At 44.2% G+C, this 22,107-nt stretch overlaps 1 protein-coding gene across 1 annotated transcript; it reads right to left on the bottom strand.

Moving 5' to 3' along the window:
* Nucleotides 1–1,134: 1,134 nt before the first annotated feature.
* On the bottom strand, nt 1,135–21,221 carry LOC121449648 (zinc finger protein OZF-like). Its single transcript, XM_041654241.1, has 5 exons — nt 21,100–21,221; nt 18,326–18,396; nt 14,266–14,392; nt 13,779–13,865; nt 1,135–7,683 (listed from the first exon to the last, which is right to left on the bottom strand). Exons 2-5 carry the CDS (start codon nt 18,356–18,358, stop codon nt 6,251–6,253), a joined length of 1,680 nt encoding a protein of 559 aa, XP_041510175.1. The 5' UTR covers nt 18,359–18,396; nt 21,100–21,221; the 3' UTR covers nt 1,135–6,250.
* Nucleotides 21,222–22,107: the final 886 nt, after the last annotated feature.

The following is a 22,107-nucleotide window of genomic DNA, read 5'->3' as shown; positions in this document are numbered from 1 at the left end:
CTCTGCAGACAAGGTTGGCCTTGAACCCAAAAAGATGCCCCTGCCTTTGCTTCCCAAGTCCTGGGACTAAAGGCGTGCGCCACAACCTCCCAGCTGCTTTCTTTTTGTAGGACTAGGAACCCGATCCAGTTCGACTCGGTACTTGTTTTATTTGCAGTATGTGATGAGACTATATAGTTGGTAAAATATGCTGTTTCGTGAGCTGCTTGCGAATGGCAGAGTATACAGCAATCTGACCTCTCTTCTTACATACAACAGTCTAACTGAATCTGCTCTGTGACTGGAAAAGTTGAATAAGATGCACGGCTTTGTGATGGGGATGACCTGTTGCTGTGGTAAGACTGACAAAAAGCAACGTAGGGGAGAAAGGGATTTCTTCAGCTTATAAATCCATCATAGATATGGGGGTCCAAGGTGGGAACTTAAAGCATCGCATCCACATGAAAACAGAATAAATGCACGGACTGTTGCTTGTCTGCCAGCTCTCTTTACTTTTAAAACATAACTCAGCGCCCAGGCTATGGAATGGTGCCGCCCACAGTGGGCTGGGTCGCTCTACACCAATTAACCAACACAACCCACTAGACAGCAGGCCAACCTGATTTAAGCAATTCCTCAGAAAGACTTTCGTTGAAGTTGATTCTAAGTGTCAAGTTGACAGTTAAAACTAACAACATACTTAAGACATGTAAGCATGCACCAACTTTTAGGGCTTCTCCTCCATCCACAGGTCAGTCATGCTCATCCAGGTATCGGCATGGAGAGTTCTGAAGGCATGATCAAGGCTAGTCAGCTCCAGAGTAAGAAATTCTTCATTTAAAAGTTCACATTTTTGAAGGACATAACTTGAAGATGGCTGTGGTGGCCCATGTCCAAAACCTCAGCACTCAGGATGAGACAGAAGGGTCCTGTAGGTCGAGGGCAGCCTGGGTCTCTTTGTCAACTACTTTCTGCCTTACTTTTTGAGGCAGGATCTCTCCTACATACGGAACTTGCTGATTGAGCTAGACTGGCTGGCTGTGGAAGCCCCAAGAACTGTCTATCTCCCCACCTCTTCTTCCTCCCTCCCCCACAATGTAGCCACGGAAGCACACTGCTTCTCCTTGGTATTTGATGTGAGTGCTGGGATCAAAATCCAGGTCTGAATCCTTGTTTGGCAAGCACTTTACTGACAATTGCCCCAAGTCCCCCAAATGAGGAAAATTTAAACCATAATAGTTGTCAAATATTTATTATGTTCAATAACACATTTTAAGCCACTTCCCCACGGGGCATGGTGGTACATGCTTGTAATTAAACTGGGACACATTCAAGGCCATCCTCAGCTACACAAAGAGCTTACCAAGTACCAAAACACTTTAAGCAATTTTATGTTTGGAGACAGAGTCATTATGTAGCCCTGACTGCCCTAGAACTCACCCTGTAGATCAGGCTGGCCTTGTACTCAGAAGATCCACCTGCCTCTGATTAAAAGCAAGAAAAGAAAGGGAGATCATCAGGCCATAAAAGCCAAGAAACAGATCCAAGATAGGTGACTGTTAATTACAACACTCTAGAGGCAGAGGGAGGACTGTCACAGGCCCTGGGTCAGACAGGACTCCATTGCAAGGCCGTATTTCTAAAGGAAAGAGGGGCTGGAGAGCTGGCTCAGTGAGTAAGAGTGTGCGCTGCTCTTGCAGAGGACCTGGGTGAGGTTTCAGGTTCCTAACACCCAGTGCCTCAGAACCACCTCAACTCCTCCACAGGCGATCTGATGCCTTGGCTCCACAGAAGTCTCCAAAGCACCCGTGCTCACATGCACAGGCCACATACAGTCTCCCTGTGCAGTCCTGGCTGGCCTGGAACTCTATGTAGGCCAAGCTAGCCTTAGATTCAGAGATCTTCCTGCCTCTGCATTCTGAGTTCTGGGATTAAAGGGAGCAGAGGAGAGGAATGGGGGAACAGATCAGCTGGGCAGAGGTCCAACTGGATGTGGGCATGCACCTATAATTCCAGCATGTAGGAAGCCGATGGGAGGGTCAGGACATGAAGGCCAACCTAGGCAAGACTTATCTCAAAATAAAAACAGCATTTAAAGTTGGGGAGTTAAGTCCAAAAATCTAGGAACACAGCTTGTTTGTGTTAAAACTGACAGGACCGAGTGCTGAGACATCCACGTCGCCATCCACGAAGAGGGACATGATGCCCTGCCAACCTCCGCATACCCAAGCTGCAGTATTTACATTGTAAATCATAACATCAACCATAAGAGGAAAGCAAGGGACCTTTTGAAAATATACTGGGATGAAAAATGACTTACAAGCATCACCACCAAAACAGATCTCTTCCAATCATGAATTGGCTACATTTACAAACCCAAATCTGACATTAAAAAACAAACAAAAAAAAAACTAATGTAACCACAAACTAGAGAAAACGGTCATAAGTATTACACAGCCAGCAGGAAAACAATCGTTCACCAGAAAATAGTATTAAGACAGTTCACAGAAAATGCAGTATTTGAAAATATGAAAGAATGGCATTAAAAGCAAATTACATTCAGCAGAAAAATGCAAATTAAAAATGTCATTACATTTCACTTAACAGAATGGCAAATCAGACTTTAATAAGGTGTCAGCAAAGGCAGAGGAAAGGGAGCCATACAACATCCGAGAAAGAACCAACTGCTATTGGCCTTTTGTAAATGCACATGTACTCAAAACAGCAAAGGCAACCCAGGGGTGGAGCTTTCCTAGACACCTGCACATAGAAGCTAATATGTACAACGACAGTCACCTCATTCTGTATTTCAAAGGGGAGAAGACTATGTACCTCAGTGAGGGACTGATTCAGTTAACTGTGGGGAGGCCAAACAATAACACTACACAGACAAGGACCATGAGCAAGGAAGTTAGTCTTTATTCCCTAATATATTCCACTTTCTACACTTAGAAACACTAACGGACGTATTCTTCAATAATGTAAAGGATTTAGTTTCAGTGCTGAGGGGAAGGAGTCTCACTGTGTAGCCAAGGCTGTCCCTGGCCTTCCACTCCTGAGTGCTGGAATGCAGGCTCCAAACCCCTCACACCCTTACCTCCCCTCTCACCACCCCCCAACGCAGGGAGGGTCTCACTGTGTAGACCAGGCTGACCTGGAACTCAGAGACCATCTAGCCTCTGCTTCCTGAAGTCTAGGGCTAAAGATGTGTAACACCACACCTGGCTTCGACAATTCCTTAACAGCTAAAGATCACCCCAGAATATGTCAGCTGCTTAACAAGTTATATGGATGCTTGCCTCCCAGTGAATTGCTGCTTTCAACCTATTCTTCCTCTTTCATCTTTTAAAACTCTCCAACACCTTGAGACAGTGAATTTCTCACTGACCTCAGTTTTCTGGACCTGACCCTCGCATTCCCTAGGTTATCCGAGGGGAAGTATTTCCCCTCAGCTCATCAAGTTCTAACTAGTGGTTACTTTGAAGTTATTTAAAAGTATATTTCCAAAGATAATGGAGAGACATCTCTGGGCCTATGCAAGAAGGCATTGTATGTAATTTGAACCAACTGAGACTTATTCAGACTTGAAGTTCAAGACACAGAAAATAATTTCTTATATAAGAGTATTTTGCAAATTTGGAGTCCAGGTATGTCCGCTAAGCCTTTCATTGCTATTTGTCCAAATGTTCTAGACAGGCACGTTAAAATCCAAGCTGTCTTTTCTCTTTGTAGTTTAACCTTTGCTTTTTATTTATGGAGGCTGTGCTATTAGTTACAAATAAAAACATTCAATCCTTTTAATGAGATGAATCTTTGAACACTATGTCATTTTTTCCATTTTCTTTTTCTTTTTTTTGGTAAATCATTTTTGTTCTTCAGCTCTTCCTTGTGTGATTTCTTTGGTTAATATCTCAACAGCATGGGTTTCTCTCCCCATCCTTTAATTTCAATCCTTTTGTAGCATTGTCTTATCTATTTATTTTTGAGGTGGGGTTTTTCTATGTACCCCAAGCTAGTCTGAAACAACAGCAATCTTATCTTCAGCTCCCGAGGGGTACAATTCCAAACGTCCCACAGCAACCTAGTCTTTCATTTAAATAAGAAAAACCTTTCTTCCAACTATAGTAATCAGCCTATTCAAATAGCTTTTGGAATTACTGATACAATGTCTACCATCCTACCGCACAACTTCCCACTGGCTCCTTCTAGGTTCACCGGTCTTTGTCTGCGGTCTTATTTTGATTACTGGTTGCTTCTGCTTTTCTCAGCTACCTTCTATGATTCTAACATAGACAGGGTCTCATGTGGCCCAGGTTAGCCTTGAACAATCCTGATTTTCTACACCCACCTTCCCAGCGCTGGGATTACATGAGTGCACCAACATACTCGGTTAAGACAGATCACCTTACGAAAACGATGGACTGGCAAAGGTATTATGTTGACAATCTGTTTCAAATGTCCCTGCTATCTGGTACGACAGCACCGGGGAAGCCGCAGCCTGGGCCACATGATCCTATGGCAAACAACAGCTTTCTTGAACAGTGTCACAGGCTCCACTTACGGGAACACAACCATTTTCCTACTTTTTAAGAGTATACTGGTTTGATTCTATGCGTCTGTGAATCCGTCTGAAAAATTTATATATAGTCATCAAAAGTTAAACATTTCAAATTTAAGTCAAATAACACTGAACAAATTATTTCATAGGAGTAACCCTTTCTAGCTGTACCCGGTGGCAGATGTCTGTAATCCCAGCTGTCAGAGGCCAGTGCAAGGAGATGAGCTCAAGGCCTGCCTTGGCAGTTTAGCAAGACCAGGCCTCAGAAAATAGAGGGCTGGGAACGGTTCAGTGGCTCCCGACTGAGTTCAAGGCAGTGTGGGGGCACATACTGCTAACCCCAGCACTCAGTGTTTTAAAGCAGGATTGCCACAGGATTATGAGAGACGCTGTCTTGAAATAAAACCCACCAAAGCCAACCGACAATATTTCTGCCTGCAAATGTTCTGCTTCCTTCCCATTAGCCCTGACTGTTAAATCTGTGTCTTCCAAATGTCTCCTTAGGACCTGGAAAATCCAGTTAACGTATCAGATGGTTTGGGAAAAACTGTTAAGGTCCAGTTACCGATTTTACTGATTTTCTTAAACTCCTTTAAATTAAGTAATCAATTATTGTAATAATATCTACTTCTGCTGTCAACTCTAGAATTTATTGATTTTTTATTGAATATTTTATAGCATTTATGCAAATGAGCCACATCATGTTTTATTATGTAGAGCTGCCTATCTTCCACACTGAAGCAAGCTGTATTTTCAGGCTGAATTTTTCGCGTAATCCAGAAGTTACATGGTGATGGTTATAGATTGCAAATGTGTTCCACTTCCCATCCTGTGCAAACCCATCTGTCCTGTATAAGTAAACTCACAGTTTCTGCTACGGAGGACACTTTGAGCCCACCTTCCGGCTAAATGCAGTGAGTCCTGGCGGCCGCGCCAGAGTCAACTGCCTGGTTCAACTGAAGATGGGGTGAAAAGCTGCTCATCATGTTCTAGTCCGACCATTGTTGCCAAAACTCACCATGAGAGCTTTGCTATGGGACAAGCTGACAGGAGATGGCATTAATAAAATGCACATGAACATTCTACTAATAATAACGAAGACTATGGCAAATAGATGGTTCCTAACATTTCCTAATCCTTCCTCCATGCTACTGACTATGCCAAAGTTCCCTCTACTAAATTCATTCAGTCCTCACAAGAGCCTTACTACTGACTAACAGGCAGCAATCTGAAGTGCAGAAGTTAGCTAATAATAAAATACAGGTGGCAAATGATGCACGGGATAGCGTCTACACCAAGAAGGCCCACGCAATCATTCTCTATGTGGCATTTTCTATAGCTATAATTAAATGTAACCCTTTTACTGGTAATAGAATTAGTATTTCTAGTCATAATTTAATTTTTATTTTTCCTATGTGTATTAATGTTCAATAAATTGTAGGTTATAAAGCAAAAAAAAGTAGTTATCAGATGGTCTTCTCTTACAAACTCTTATTCGGTATCGAATAGCTGAAAAAAACGAGGGCTTCCTGTCCTAATCACCATAGTATAAATTACACAATGTTAAGAGGCTCCATACGCCTCACTTCCAGGCTTTTCTCAGCAGGGTCAGGGTAGCTGAGGGACACCTACGGGTGTTTCCCATATTTCTGATCTTATCAACATTTTTCTTCCATATATACATGAAGATGTTGAACAAATAAAGGGCAGTATTCAAATACATAGAATTTCTCCCATTGTGTGTATTCTCTGGTGCTTCTTCACCTGCAGGAGCCGAGTAAAGGCCTGTCCACACTCCTTGCATTCATAGGGCTTCTCGCCAGTATGGATTCTTTGATGCTGCGTAAGGTGGGACCTCTGTCTAAAGGCCTTGCTGCACTGCTGGCATTGAAAGGGTTTCTCCCCAGTGTGGATCCTCTGGTGTAGAATAAGAGTTTTACAATCGATAAAAGCCTTTCCACACTCTTTACATTCATAAGGCCTCTCCCCAGTGTGAATTCTCTGATGTCTATTAAAGTATGACGGACAAGCGAAGGCCTTCCCACACTCCTTACACTCATAAGGTTTCTCGCCAGTGTGGACTCTCTGGTGTTGGATGAGATGTGCTTTCTGCCTAAAGGCCTTCATACACTCCTGACACTCATAGGGCTTCTCATTTGTGTGAGTTCTATAGTGTTTCATGAATGCTGAATGACAGAGAAAGGCTTTTTCACAATAGTTACACTCATAAGGTTTTTCACCAGTGTGAATTTTCTGGTGATCATTCAAGTTGGAAGCCCAAGTAAAAGTCTTTCCACATAAGTTACACTCATAGGGTTTCTCACCGCTGTGAATTCTTTGATGTCTGGTAAGGTTTGCACTCTTGTTAAAGGCCTTCTGACATTTGTGACACTCGTAAGGCTTCTCATTGGTGTGTGTTCTCTGATGTTGAAAAAATGTAGAGAAGTAGAGGAAGGCCTTCCCACAGTGCTTGCACTCATAGGGCTTCTCATCCGTGTGAACTCTCTGGTGCTGGACGAGCAGGGAGCAGTTAGTGAAGGCTTTCCCACATTCCTTGCATTCACAGGGCTTTTCGCCAGTGTGAAAGCGATTATGTTGAACAAGGTAAGCATGCTTTTCAAAGATCTTGCCACAGATCTCACACTGATAGGGCTTCTTATTGATCTGATATGGGGCAAGATGGAAGTCATAGGCAAATCCTCTGCTGCACTCCTTCAACTCATCACACTTCTCGCCAGCAAAGTCCTGCTGATGCTTCATCTGATCCGTGTAGTAGACAAACGAATTCTCATACACTTCGTTAAGTTTGTCACTGGCAGGAACTCTTACCTGCTGAGTAATGGATTCGCCTGCCTCCTGTTGATAGTGTTTTGTTTCAGAGTGAGTCATTTCACTCAGAGCGATGGGTGCAGGCTGAATGAATTCGGCTGGCATCTTTTCCAACGGAGCTGCCACTCTCTCAACACACTCCTCTGTGGATTCCGCTTGTACCTCAAGGAGTCCCTTGCATCTCCAGTCATTTCCAAAACTAGATTCCTCAAGGCAAGAATTACCGACTCTTTCTATTATTTTCCATTTCAATGATTCCTTTCCAAAGATGCCACACTCTAGAGATAAATTCTTCGTTTCATTTACAGACAGCAAATCTGAAAGGAAAATACATATTTAGTACTAGAAGACATGAAACTCTACATTAGAAATGGGTGACTGGTGGGGAATGCCTTAAACCTGAGCACTGGGGAGGCAGAGACAGAGTACAGATAGTTATAATTAAAAGAAATAAGAAAAAATAAGCCATGTAAAAATGGAAAATTCACAGAGAGTTTGGATTCTGTATATTGTATTTTCTTTGAACTTTTTGACTGTGAAGGATCTAAACACAAAGAGACATTTCACTGTGTGGGCTGCTAAGCTGATCCAACATGTATGTTCTAAAGGTATCATGACTTCCAAATTTGGGTCTAAGGATATGATGCTTTGGAGAGGGTCTTCTTTTGTTTTTACAGAGGATGAGACCCTGTGGATTGCTTCTATCCCAATATGGTATGACAGACCACACCTTCCTGAAAGGTTACTGTGAATACCCTCAAAAAATTACTTCACTCAACTGCCAACTGAGAGGAACCTAGCAAACAGGATATACCATGAAAGACCTGAATAACAGCGCCCCCATACAGCAGGAAGCAGTTTGGAGAGAAAAAACTGTGCCCATATTCCCAAATATTGTTTATAAATGTTTTTACATTTAAAGGGGGATATGATATATATATATATGATATATATATATGATATATATATATATATGATATATATATATGAATAATTTGGATTGATATGAATCTTGGTTTACTGATACTAATATAAGGTCAATCTTGTTATATGTATATTTCTGCTCTTGATTAAGGTATTGTGATTGTGTAGTTCATTTAAAAAATGTAATGTATAATTAAGAAATATAGGTTAATGGATAATCATCAATAATAGTCAAGCTTGTAGTCATGTTAGTTAGATTTTCCAGATATGTAGAGATATATTTCGGTTTGATAGGCATTCATCATATCTTTCAAAGACTATAGAATATGGCATTTAATGTTTTAATAACTTAGGGCTTTTCATGACAATGAGACACGTGTGCTCCTGGCAGCACCAGCTACTTCAAGAGAAAGATGGGCATTGAAGAGGCTCCTTATGGAGTTTGCTAGCCATTTGTGCAAGAAACTGCTCTTGCCTGGACTTTTGCATAAACTGGACACAAAGAACCTGCAGAGAGAGAACTGCTGAACTTGCCTAAAGGTGAGATGATCCTTTAGGGTGCCTGTTTCATGAAAGAGTCTGTGAGACATTCTGCAGGACACAGAAGAAAGTGACTGAACTGTCTTTGAAATTTCTTGCTTCATGGAAAAGTCTGCTGGATACTATGGGCCTGTAGGCTGAAGATGGATGCCCCAACGGTACAGAAAAACTTTGAGTGACTGTCCAGGCAGCAAGATGTCTCTGTCATTTCTAGAGTTTTGGAAGTTGCTTACTTCTCATTTACTTAGGTAATATTATATCCTTCTGAAGTCTTTGATGGAGTTGAAGAATGGTTAGTTATAGTTTTCCTTTGTTATGATAAAAGATAAAATAGATATAAATATTGTGACTAACTCTTGCTTGATAACTGTTTTGTTATATGTAATTTTACTATGTTAAAATGAAAGCCTTTCTTTTTTTGTTTAAACAGAAAAAGGGAAGCCGGGCGGTGGTGGCGCACGCCTTTAATCCCAGCACTCGGGAGGCGGAGGCAGGCGGATCTCTGTGAGTTCGAGGCCAGCCTGGTCTACAAGAGCTAGTTCCAGGACAGGAACCAAAAGCTACGGAGAAACCCTGTCTCGAAAAATCCAAAAACAGAAAAAGGGGAAATGGTGTAGGAGGGTCTTCTGTCTATGTGTTACTTTCATTGGTTAAATAAAGAGACTGCCTTGGCCTTTTGATAGGACAGCAGCTTAGATAGGTGGAATAGACCAAACAGAATGTTGGGAGAAAGAAAGCAGAGTCACGCAGACGCCATGCTTCTCCTACCCAACACGGACGGTGGTTAGACTCATGCCATACCGTACAGTCAAGTGGCGATACACATTTATAGAAATGTGTTAATCAAGATGTGAGAGTTAGCCAGTAGAGGCTAGATATAATGGGCCAGGCAGTGTTTAAATGAATACAATTTCCATGTAATTATTTCGGGTAAAGCTAGCCGGGAGCTGGGCCCAGGGAAGTGGCCCGCCACTCCTTTTACAGCAACGGCTCAGCGAATAAAGGTGCAAACCTGACAATCTGAGTTCAGTCCCAGATCACAGCTGAAGAGCAGAACATACTCCTCACCAATGCACCCTAAAGTGCACATGTACACTGTTAAGTCTCAAACCCTGGAACAAATGGCAGAGGTGTCTATTTAATATATGAAAGCTGACCTGGAAACTCCTAGGGAGAGAGGAAGACTGTCCAGGAAGAAGCTGAGAGAAGCCATGAGGGAGAAGGGGTAAATGTCTGGTAACAAGAATTTCAGTCAAATTTCAACTGGAGCATCCCCAAGCAGACAGAGAGACTTGTTGGAGAGAAATGTCCCAAATCACAGAGTGGCGTCCCTTTCCATATGATGGGGGCCCAGTATGGCAAGAAGCAGCTTCCTGACACACCACTGTGACTTCTGTAGTAAAAGTGGACTGTGGAGGCCCAAAAATGTGAGCCTATTTCCACCTGGTCTGAAGGTCAGAGATCCACCTTGCTCAAAGTTGTTGCCATTCCACCCTGACCAAAAGTCAGAGAGTTGGAACTTACTTCTAGTCCTTCAAGGTTATTGTTTGTTTCTACCTCAGACAAAGGTCCCATATAGATTTAGATCAGAGAGTTCTGCTCTCTGTTAACAAGTGTGGCTAATATTCAACCTTGTATTTCAGGAATAGAGAAGTAGACCTGTTTCTACCTCAAACAAAAGTCTAAGGATCCAACTAAGTTCCTACTCTCTCATGGAGATAACTATGGATTCTACCCAGGGAGTAGTTTGCCTACAGAATGTTTTGGTTAGGGTGTGAGCGTTACTTATCTTGTTCTAGTAACAGAATGTTACTATGAATGTAGCCTGCAACCTTCAACTGACCTGCTCAATTCCTTGCCTCTTGTTAATAAAGTTTTTTATCTTACTCCTTCCTTTTGAGGTTAGGGGTATTTTAAGCAAATGGAAATTAAATGCATGCAATTTCAGCATTCACTGGAACTCCCTCCCGTACTATCCTATGTTTTCTGTTTTATTATTTTCATTCACATCTAAATTCCCTTTACTAATTTTCCTAATCCCCATGTCCCTACCCTGGTAAGTGATTTTTTTTGTCGAAGCTGGTCCTAGACAGTAGACAAAGCAGGAAACTCCATAGTGACACTTACCCAGTAGAAGGGGAGAAATGAGAGGTTAGAGCAGGCAGAGGAGAAAATAGCTGTAGACGTGCAAGTGTTTTAGTAAGTAGGGTTGCACACATGTGGGGCCCCAAAGGGCACAGCAGGGCCCATATGGTGGGTGGCCCAAAGGGCTTAGCAACGAGATGCCTACATGGTGGGCACCCCAAAAGGGTACAACAGGGAAAGAGAATACTTATTGAGTCAGTGAAGAGAGATGGTTAGATAAGGTTGTTATGGTTTAAGTAAAATGTTGCAGATTCATTCGTAGAGAGCCTGGCCAAGTCATGGCACCAATATTATGGTTTAAGTAAAATGCTGCAGGTTCTCTGCGAGGCGCAGAGGCAGAAACACTGCAGGTCCCCAAGTGATGGCAGGCAGCGGGTCCTGAAACCACGGCAGGCCATGAAGGGCAGCAAATCCCAGGCAAGGAGCCGCATGGTGGGTGAGAGACTGAGATGGACAGACACGCCACAAGACCACACCGCAGGTCTCTGAAGGCAGTTGGTCCTGGGTAGAGAACCACATTGTTGAAATATGAGCGGTGGGCTGTGTCCCGCCACCCGGCTAGCTTTACCCGAAATAATTACACGGAAACTGTATTCTTTTAAACACTGCTTGGCCCATTTCTATCTAGCCTCTTCTTGGCTAACTCTCGCACCTGGACTAGCCCATTTCTTATAATCTGTGTAGCCCAAGAGCTGGCTTAACCTGCGTCTGCCTGGAGTGGGAGAATCATGGCGACTCCTTGACTCAGCTTCTTTCTCCCAGAATTCTGTTCTGTTTACTCCACTTACCTATGTTTTAACCTATGAGGGCCAGCCAAGCAGTTTCTTTATTGCTTAACCAATGAAATCAACAGACTGATATATGACACTCCCACATCACCACATGGTGGGCGAGAGACAAAAACATGGATAGGCATGCCATGCAGAGTGAAGTTGGATATTTATTTAGTGGGTTATGGAAGGGAAGGGGAAAAGAGGAAGAACAGAGAGAAAGAGAGGCAGAAAGAGAGAAAAAGAGAGAAACAGAGAAGGGGGAAGGGAAGAAGTGGGGAGAAGGGAAAGACAGAAGTTACCTCTTCAAGAATGAGACGGAAAGGAAGTGACTCAGGCTGGAAGCTGAAGATCAGCTTGCCTTGGTAGACAGGGGAGGGAGTGGGCGTGGCTTGTCTTTTAAAGGGACAGGACAGACCATTACAAAGGTGGAAGGGAGAAGTAGCTAAAGAGATGGAACTCTAGAATTGAATTTGGTGGGCGGCAGAAGCCAGCAGAAACAAATGATCAGTACATACCCCAGGAGAGTCAGATCAACAGCTTGGTTCAGAGAGGCTGAGTTCCCTAGAAGGGAGTTCATTTATGACACTCTTGGGCTTCAGCAGCAAATGGATGAAAAAAGAAATAAAAAGGAAAGGAAAGGACGTGACTGCTCCTCGGGATGGGGGAGGTCCCAAGAGGGGTGGTGGTCAGTCACCTGAGGCCTTGGTGGGTCCCCTGGCGGGTGGCCTGAGGCCTCAGCGGGAGACAGATGATAGATAGATAGATATGCCATGCAGAGAGAGTTTGGGTATAGAGTTTATTTAGTGGGTTATAGAGGGGAAAGGGAATGGGAATGGGATAATGGGAGAAGGGGGCAAGAAGAAAGGCAGAAGCTACCTCTCCAGAAGAAGGAGGGAGAAAGAGAGAGAGAGAGAAAGACAGAGAGAGAGTTGCTTGCCTTGATGGAAGGGGGAGGTTGGGAGTAGGTGGGGCTTGTCTCTTAAAGGGACAGGGTATCCGGGTGACAGACCAACCAAGCAGATTACACTGATAGCCAGGTCCACTTCGATATGTTAAATAGGCGCACGTCAGCCATTTGTCCCAGTGTTTATAAAACAAAATAACAAGGATTTTAAAAATTAAATAGCATAGGTAACCCTGGAATGATTACAGTAATATCAGATAAAATAGACTTCATGATAATCCACACTGTCAAAGACAATTTTATCAAAGCAATTAAAGGTCATACTCATCTGTCTGGCAATCACAGTTATATAATTCTATGATAACAAAGTCTCACAATTCATAAGGGAAAACAGAAATAAGAAATGACAATCCTACAATCACAGCTGCAGATGCTCCAATTATCTCCCATAACATACACAGTCAGACTCCTCCAAACAGTCAATCAAGACAACAAAATTACACATAGTACTGGGCAACATTATTAATAAATAAAATAAAACTGTCTAATTTTTGTAATGATGACATCAGCAATGGCTAAATGCAGTGAGATGGCACAGCCAGCTAAGGGTTTGCTGTCAAGCCTGAAGACCTGATTTTGATCCTGGCGAACCACATGGTACAATGAGAGAACCCACTCCCACGCACGCACACACACACACACACTCAAAATAAAAGTAGACAAAAAACCTGGGCGGTGGTGGCACAAGCCTTTAACCCCAGCACTTGGGAGGCAGTGGCAGGCAGATCTCTGTGAGCTTGAGGTCAGCCTGGTCTAAAAGAGCTAGTTCCAGGAAAGCCAGGGCTGTGACACAGAGAAACCCTGTCTTGAAAAATCAAAAACCAAAAACCAAAACCAAAAATAAACAAAAAAACCAAACATACAAACAAAAAAAGTAGAAAAAAAAAAAAGAAAAGATAAAGAAAAAGCAAGCTGCTGGTCCTCTCCCTATCTCAAACTATTTCTTCCAGAACACTGGTCTCACAGCAGGACTCTGCACACTGCAGGAAAGGACAATCCCTGTGGCTCCATGACTGGTGTGGCTTTCCCCAAAAGCACCCCAGCTGCTCCCAACATCCTTACGCACCTGGATACCATCCTGCTTGCTCCACCATCCACGGTTCTTTGCCTTGCTCCAGCAGTGAAATTACTAAAGGCTTAGAAATGGCAAGTCCTACTCAGAGAAAGAGAATGTTAAAAACAAATACAGAAACAGACAACAACAGGCAACAGCATTTGTTACATAATTAGTTTAACTGAAAACAAATTTCGGATCTTCAGGATGATTGTGATTTAAAACAAATGAATAAAAAAGTTGCTGTTTAGCAAGCAATTACTAAACAATTGTTGCTTGCAGAGATCACCGATGAAAATTAAAATTATGAGAAAGTATGTATATAGCGTATCAAAGGAATTCAAAGAAAGCTATTTACCAGCTATTAAGTGGTGGCTTTGGAAATGAAGAAAAAGCTCACCAGTTAAGTCCTGCATGCGGCAGACTTTCCTCTCCACAGATCTTCATCTCTAGCATTAAGGGAAACATCTTCTGGATTATGAGAAACAGACGGCCTTACCTAGTGACACAAAGTTGCTGTAGGTCTCCAGCATCACATCTCTGTATAAAGACCTCTGCTCAGGGCCCAGGCACTCCCACTCCTCCTTACAGAACTCCACAGCCACATCCCTGAACACCACCAGCTCCTGGACGAAGAGCACACAGACAAGATCAAAGGAAACCATTTCAGGCGAACGTTAAGACTGCCTTTTCAAGGCTTTTCCAGGGCAAGACGTCCCCTCCCAGCACAGGGAAACTGAACATTTCAAAGCATTGGCCTTTGGCTCCTGAGAAACTATTTCTGAGCCCCTGGATGTCCTGCCTGATGAGGTATTTCTTTTCTGTATGCCCGACTGAGGCCTTGGGCTGGGCCAGCTTGACCTTTAGGAGGCTGGAGAATCAATAACAAAGATGAGTTGTAGCCACCATGGGTAGGCCAGCAAAAAACCCCAGACGAAGAGCATTTGTTAAGCGTTGCTTGCTGGTCATACTTGCTATACATTGTCTCATACCATGGCTAGGAGAACTAAGCATGTCTCCAGACTTCCACCAAGGGGACACAATGCAGACTTTAGACTTCACCCTTGGCAAACTTCTCTTTCCTGGCCCACATTCTTTTTTTTTCTTTTAACTTATTTAACCTATTTATTTTGTGTGCATTGGAGTAAAGGTGTCAGATCCCCTGGAACTGGAGTTATAAACAGTTGTGAGCTGCCATGTGGGCCCTGGGTATTGAACCCAGGTCCTCCAGAAGAGCAGCCAGTGCTCTTAACAACTGAGCCATCTCTCCAGGCCCCTTTTCTGCATTCTTTTGAGGGTAAATTCACAAGTATGAGGATAACTGCTTCTCTTAGTTGTGCAAATTCAACCAAAGAATCACTCCAGTCTATCCAGACAAGTAGTTCACTCCCGTAATCCCAGCACTGGGAAGGACAGCTAGAAATTCAGGGCTAGCCTGGGTCTTAGTTAGGGTTATACTGTGATAAAACATCCCAGCCAAAAGTAACTTGAGGAGAAAGAAGTGTATGCCCCTTATGCTTCCAAGGTACCATTCATCACTGAGGAAAGTCAGGGAAGGAACTTAAATAGGATGGTACCAAGAAGCAGTAGGAGATGCAGAGGCCACAGAGGGGTGATGCTTACTGGCTTGCTCCCCATGGTTTTCTGCTTTCTTATAGAACCCAGGACCACCAGCCCAGAGATGGTGCCACCACAGCAAGCTAGACCCTCCGCACCAATCACTAATTTAAAAAATGCCCTATTGGCTTGCCTTCAGCCTGATCTTACGTAGGTATTTTCTCAATTGAGGGTCCCTCCTCTCTGATGCTAGCTTGTGTCAAATTGACATGAACACTAACCAGGACATCTAGGCTACACAAGTTCCAGACCAGCCTGTGCTACAGAATGGCACTCAGTCTCAAGTAGGAAAAAACAAGAAAGCCAAACCCACAGACGAGGTACTGCAGTTGAGGTTAAAAGGAGCGAGCCAGAGAGAAGACCAGGAGTGCACTGGGGCCCACAGAGAGGCACACAGCAGTGCGCTGGGGCCCACAGAGAGGCACACAGCAGTGCGCTGGGGCCCACAGAGAGGCACACAGCAGTGCACTGGGGCCCACAGAGAGGCGCACAGCAGTGCGCTGGGGCCCACAGAGAGGCGCACAGCAGTGCGCTGGGGCCCACAGAGAGGCGCACAGCAGTGTGCTGGGGCCCACAGAGAGGCGCACAGCAGTGCCCTTGGGCCCACAGAGAGGCACACAGGAGTGCGCTGGGGCCCACAGAGAGGCACACAGCAGTGCGCTGGGGCCCACAGAGAGGCACACAGGAGTGCGCTGGGGCCCACAGAGAGGCGCACAGGAGTGCGCTGGGGCCCACAGAGAGGTGCACGGCAGTGCACTGGGGCCCACAGAGAGGCGCACAGCAGGAGAATGTGCGGTCCAGTGTACGCAGCTGCTCAGGACAAAACCATCTGCTGCTGGCACCACCTGTTCTGGGAACCTAACACACTCAAATGGAAGCCCAAAAACTATTCTGTGGGTGTTTCGGTTATGACTAAAATAATAATAGGGACATATAACATGGCAATGGGCACACTCTTGGGGACAAGAGACACAGAAGACACTTGGAAAATAAAAAAGCATTGTAGCCACACGAGAACCAAAAGCTGACTCCCTTCTCGCTTTTGTTCTGTCCCCTCTACTTTGGGTCCCTCTCATAACTCTGCAAACAGGCATGCTGTCACTGAGATTAAACCAGGACACCTACACTGCTCGTCTTTCCTTCCAAGGCTGAAGCATGCAAGAGGGTGGAGGCACTGTACTGGCAATCTTTCTGTGTGTCCCCTCCAGAATCCCTAAAGGCACCTAAAGGTCTTGGGTCCTGGTCCTAAACCTGCACTCACCTTGGATTTCAGGAATGGTATAGGCTTAAGGGCTGCCCCCGCCCCCAGATGTAGCCAACTGTCCCTAAGGGCAGGGCCCAATCAGGCACAAAAGTAACCATCTGCTGAGAATAAATCTGTCTCCTAGGACCCCGAGGACTTCTGCACACCAGCTCCCAGAAAGGGACAGGACGGGGACTAATCAGACCACACCTCCATCAGGATTACTTAATTGTGCAGACCTCCCTCACGCCAATCCTTCCCAGAGTTAGCCCTAAAAGCTCAATGCCTCAAAGATAGTCTTAGCGCATCTTTATCTCTGTCCGGCCACAAAATCAACTTCTCTCGGCTTTGCACTGTTACTTATTCTTTATCTATTTTAATTTTTAAAATTCCTATGTGTGTACACTGAGGTCAAAAGGGAAACAGGCCTGGCACGGTGGTGCTCACCTTTAATCCCAGTGCTCCGGAGGCAAAGGCAGTGGATCTGTGAGTTCAAGGCCAGCCTGGTCGACAGACTGAGTTCCAGGACAGCTTCGGCTGTTTTACACAGAGAAACCCTATCTAGAAAAGTTTTTTAAACTAAAAAAATAATAAATGAATTTTAAAAGAAATATTTTTGGTTTTCTAGGTGGAAAGTTATTAAGCAGAACAGAAAAGACAATGGGTTTCTGATGGGATTAATGAATAAAAAAACAAGGAATAAATTATACACCTGTTCTGGGGGGTTATCAAAGGATGTGCAACCAATAAATGACGTGGGAGCAGAAAGCTCATGAGCTCAAGCTCATCCTTGGCTCTAAACCAAGCTCAAAGCAGCCTGGTCTACATGAGACCCTGACTAAAAAAATTACTACATAATAAGACTGTCCCATTAAATAAGTAACCAAAATAAAAATATAAAGACTGCATATTTAAAAGCAAAAGTGTTTTCCTTTATTTGTAAACATATACCAACATTTTTCTTTGCCGATTTTTCTTTTCTTTTTTTAAATATTTATTTATTTATTGTGTATACAATATTCTGTTTGTGTGTCTGTCTGCAGGTCAGAAGAGGGCACCAGACCCCATTACAGATAGTGGTGAGCCACCATGTGGTTGCTGGGAATTGAACTCAGGACCTTTGGAAGAGCCGGCAATGCTCTTAACCTCTGAGCCATCTCTCCAGCCCCTTTTTTTCTTATTTTTAGACAGGACCTCAAGTAGTGAGCTTGGAACTTACTGGGTGGCCTAGGGTAGGCTTGCTCTTGCAGCAATCCTGAACAACTTTATATTTCCCTTTTTCCTGACTCTCAGGCGACTGAGCACGTGATCCAGTCATGATCTCATTTGGTATATTCTATGTGTCAGTACCTGTTAACAACCACATGCCTATTAATTCAGTCAGAACGGATCTAAAGTAAGTGCTGTTATTTCCTCTACTTTCAGATAAGGAAATTGAGGAATAGAAAAATGAAGTAAACTCATGAATCAGGAGGTATTGATATTCCTTACATGGCCCAGAAGATGCTTGAATGAAAAAAGAAAAAAAACAAAACAAAAACAAAAAACCCCATATAGTCTCTTGTAGTTCTCATATACTGAAGAAAACAGAATCACACTGGCAAACCTCAACCTCACATGGTTACCATGACAACAGGGTGACAATTCCATTTCCGGAATCAGCAGCCAGAAGACAGGTGACAGAAGCAATCCTACTCACCTTGAACACAGTGTTGACATCCACAATAGCCATGCTTCTCTACTCTTGGGGCACTCTGGGAAATGGCAGAGCTGGAGAAGGAAGAGAGAGTGAGAAATTAGGTCAAACATCCCAAGACCTAAGAAGACACAACCGAGACTGAAATGCTGCTGAGGGACACTCGTAGGGATGGTGACAGATTCTCATTCCTCCCATTTGAAAGGCCTGTGACCCACACAGGAAGTCCTTCCCACCCCATTAATAGGGTAAGGAATGTGCCATTGAGATGTGGGGTATTGCTCTTGTACACTGTAAAGAATCATCACACGTATTAGTTTAATAAAACGATGATTGGCCAGTAGCCAGGCAGCAAGTATAGGCACAATGGCCAGAATAGGAGAATTCTGGGAAGAGGAAAGGCAGAGAGTCAGTCACCAGCCAGATGCAGAGAAAGCAAGATGAGATTGCTTTACTGAGAAAAGGTACCAAGCCATGTGGCTAAAAATAGACAAGAATTATGGGTTAATTTAAGTTGTAAGAGCTAGTCAATAATAAGCCTGAGCTAATAGGCCAAACAGTTTATAATTCAAATAAGCGTCTGTGTGTTTCTTTGGGACTGAACAACTGCAGGACCAGGTGGGACAGAAACTTCCAGCTACACCATTCCCATATGCCCTTATCACTAGGGTAGAATCCACAAGCTACAGCATCGGTGTCCCAGAAGATTCCCAGGCATAAATGCCATTGATGTATAGCATGCATAGAAAAAACTTCTTATGGACATGTAGACATTTCTTTTTTCTTTTTTTAAATGATGGGGTCTCACTAAGTAGACCAGGCTGGTCTTCAGCTCAGAGATCTGCCTGTCTCTGCCTGCCCCATGCCTGACTCCTTTAACTTTCTCTCTCTCTCTCTCTCCTTTCTTTTTTCTGACTCCTTTAATCTACTTTCTCCTCTTCTCTTCTCTTCTCTTCCCCTCCCCTCCTCCTCCTTCTTCTTCCTGTCTCTCTCTCTCTCTTTCTCTCTCTCTCTCTCTCTCTCTCTCTCTCTCTCTGAAACAAGGTCTCACTGTGTAGCCCTGGCTGGCCTGAAACTCAAAATGTAGACCAAGATGACCTTAAACTCACAGAGATCTAACTGCCTCTCATTCCTGAGTACTGAGATTAAAGGTGTGCACCACTATGTTCAGTCTTTAATTTTTTAAATTATGCTATGTCTATAATGCCCAAGGCCCCTTCAAGTACCCAATAAAATGCCTTTTCTACGGGTAATATGAGTTTCCCCAACACTAGTGCTATTTGTTCCCCTTTCTTCAACCCCCAAAAAATTTGCCTTAGAGTTTATGATCAGAATTGTTTTTAAAAGATTAATTTATTTTATGTTTATTGGTGTTTTGCTTGCATATGTGTCTGTATACCATGTGTACACCTGGTGTCTTGAGAGGTCAGAAAAGAGAACTGATCCCCTGGAACTGAAGTATGGGTGGTTATGAGCTGCCATGTGGGTGCTGAGAATTGATTTCCTCTACCTCATGCAAATAAAAAAGAGGAACTTGATCTCCTCTCTGGAAATCATAAACACAAAGCAAAGTACATTCGAGGAACGCCGAAAATTTCTGCAGGAACTGGTCAGGTTCAGAGTAAATTCCATTTTAGTCCGTTTAAGCTGCTATAACAAAATATCTGAGAATAGGTAGCTTAGAGACAGCAAACTTGTTCTCAGTTACGGAGGCAGAGAAGTCCCCATCTCAGCACTGACAGGTTTGGTGTCTAGTGCAAACCTATTTCCTAGTCCACAGAAGGAGACTGTTCTGTATTCTCATCTAGGGGACAAGCAGCTCCAGGAAGTCAAGGCACTAATCCCATGTAATTACCTTCAAAAAGTCCCCACCTCCTAAATCCACCACATTGACGGCCAGGTTTTAACTGTAAACTGGAAGAGTGGGGATGGGAAATGACTGAGAGCCAGTGTGCGCATGTGTGTCTCCTGCCTTAAAGGCTTGGAGCTGAGGTTTTCTTTTTAGAGCGCGAAGTGGCTCACCCTGAATCTTGAACTCCAAACTCTGACTTCTCCAGTCGCAGTCAACAGAGCCTTATAGATTCTCTAAGACTTTTCAAATCTGTTGTTTGTCCCTAAACAAGGCTAACTAAGGATGTGACACAAAAATAGGAGCCCCACAGTGGCACGTTTTTTCAAATATAATTTCTCCACCCTCATACATTTCTGAGACAGGATTTCACGACGGCCTGGAACCCACTATGGAGCAGTAACTGTCTTCCAGCTTTCACGGCCAGAGTGCTGAGATTACAGATGTGGGTCACCCCGTCTGACTTCTGACTATATTTAAAAGTCACGGTGATCGGTAAATCGATCTATCTTGGGTACAGATATCCTTATCATCTCTATTATTTAGCTTTCTTTTTTTCAATTTCTCAAGTAAACTTGACATCCAGTTAGAAATAGAGGTATCCCCCCCCCCCCCCCCCCCACACACACACACTTAGCGGTGGAAGACTAGAGGATCCGGTAACACTTATCACCCATGTTCTGACGACCTCGCGCACGCTCGCTCTCACCCTTCCGTACAATCCACACCCTCCGAGAGCCTTCTCGCTTGTGGAGTCGCACTTGCCTCGCCGTAGTCCCTGCGGAGATCTCTTCACCCCCAGCGCCATCCCGGAAACCGGGTGGGTCCCCTAGAGCCAGCCGGCAGCCGGCAGCCGGCAGCCGGCAACCAACAAATAAAGACCGGAAGGCCCCATACCCAAAATGCATAGAACCAGAGCCAGACTCACCTCAACTGGGACCCCACGGGCTACGAATTCCAAGGACCAGCGGATACCAACCACAGCAGTACCCGGTTAGGTCGGGTAGGACACTGAGATGATCCGGAACAACCTCTCTCCAGCCACTTCCGCCATGTGTCTCAGCTTTTAAAGTGGACTACATTTCCCAGCAGGCCGTGCTTCTCTAGACTCCCTGGGAGAGTTTCAATGCCAGAGTGTGGAAGCAGAGAATGTTGGAACGCTCCGGGAGAGAACGGACAATTAGCCTTCTAAGGAGGAACTTCCCACAGATTCGGGCCTGGGATCCTCTGAAACTTTTAAGGTGTTTCAGATCTGCGGTGGGGTGGAGATCTTTACAGAATACAGCAAGGATCGCCTCAAATGACCCAGCTCAGTACTACATTTCCCAGAGGCCATAGCAGACCATGTTCTCCTTGACGAACTCAGCCTACACTTGACCCTCTGCTGTAGTGTGAGAGCTCCTTAGAGCTTCCCAGGTGTAGAGTCCGGGCAACGTGACTTGGCTGGGACTGGATGGAGCAAAGATCACCTTGTCGTCACTGGAACACAATCTACTTACACTTGATAGCCACTAATTTAAAAGTGCTGCTTTAGCCTGCAATGCATGCATTAAATCCCAGCGCTCAGGAGGTAGAGACAGGAGAATAAGGGGTTTTAGAGCCAGCTTCGATTACGTTACATAGTGAGTTTGAAACCAAGGTTGCTTTTTGTTTTGATATGTTGTATCACTGGTACAATGAGAACTCGATGTTGATCATGCTGGCCTCAAACTCTGAAATCCCCACGTCTCTGCCTCCTGTTTGCTGGAATTAAAGTCACGCAGCCCCAAATTCAGCTAAGTGTTGGTGGGTTTTGTTATTGTTACTTGGTTTTGTTGTTGCTGCTGAGGCAGAGTCTTACTAAGTAGCCTTGGCTGGTGTTCTGGCCTGGAGCATGCTTGCTATGTAGCTCAGGCTGGTTTCTAATTCATAGATATTCTCCTGCCTCAGCATCCCA

This window comes from Microtus oregoni, unplaced genomic scaffold (genome assembly GCF_018167655.1).
Source record: "Microtus oregoni isolate MIOR12 unplaced genomic scaffold, Mior012 000006F_ref0000085, whole genome shotgun sequence".
NCBI lineage: Eukaryota > Metazoa > Chordata > Mammalia > Rodentia > Cricetidae > Microtus > Microtus oregoni.
Note: the sequence above shows the minus strand (reverse complement) of the source record. Positions and strands in the feature narration are given on the sequence as shown.

What these genes read in the sequence shown, in the direction of transcription:
- LOC121449648 (XM_041654241.1), bottom strand. Translation starts at nt 18,358, where the DNA reads ATGGCTATTGTGGATGTCAACACTGTGTTCAAG. An exon ending in ATGTCAACACTGTGTTCAAG is followed by an intron (nt 14,393 to 18,325) that starts GTGAGTAGGATT and finishes CTCTTCGTCCAG; the next exon opens with GAGCTGGTGGTGTTCAGGGA. An exon ending in CAGCAACTTTGTGTCACTAG is followed by an intron (nt 13,866 to 14,265) that starts GTAAGGCCGTCT and finishes TTCTCTGAGTAG; the next exon opens with GACTTGCCATTTCTAAGCCT.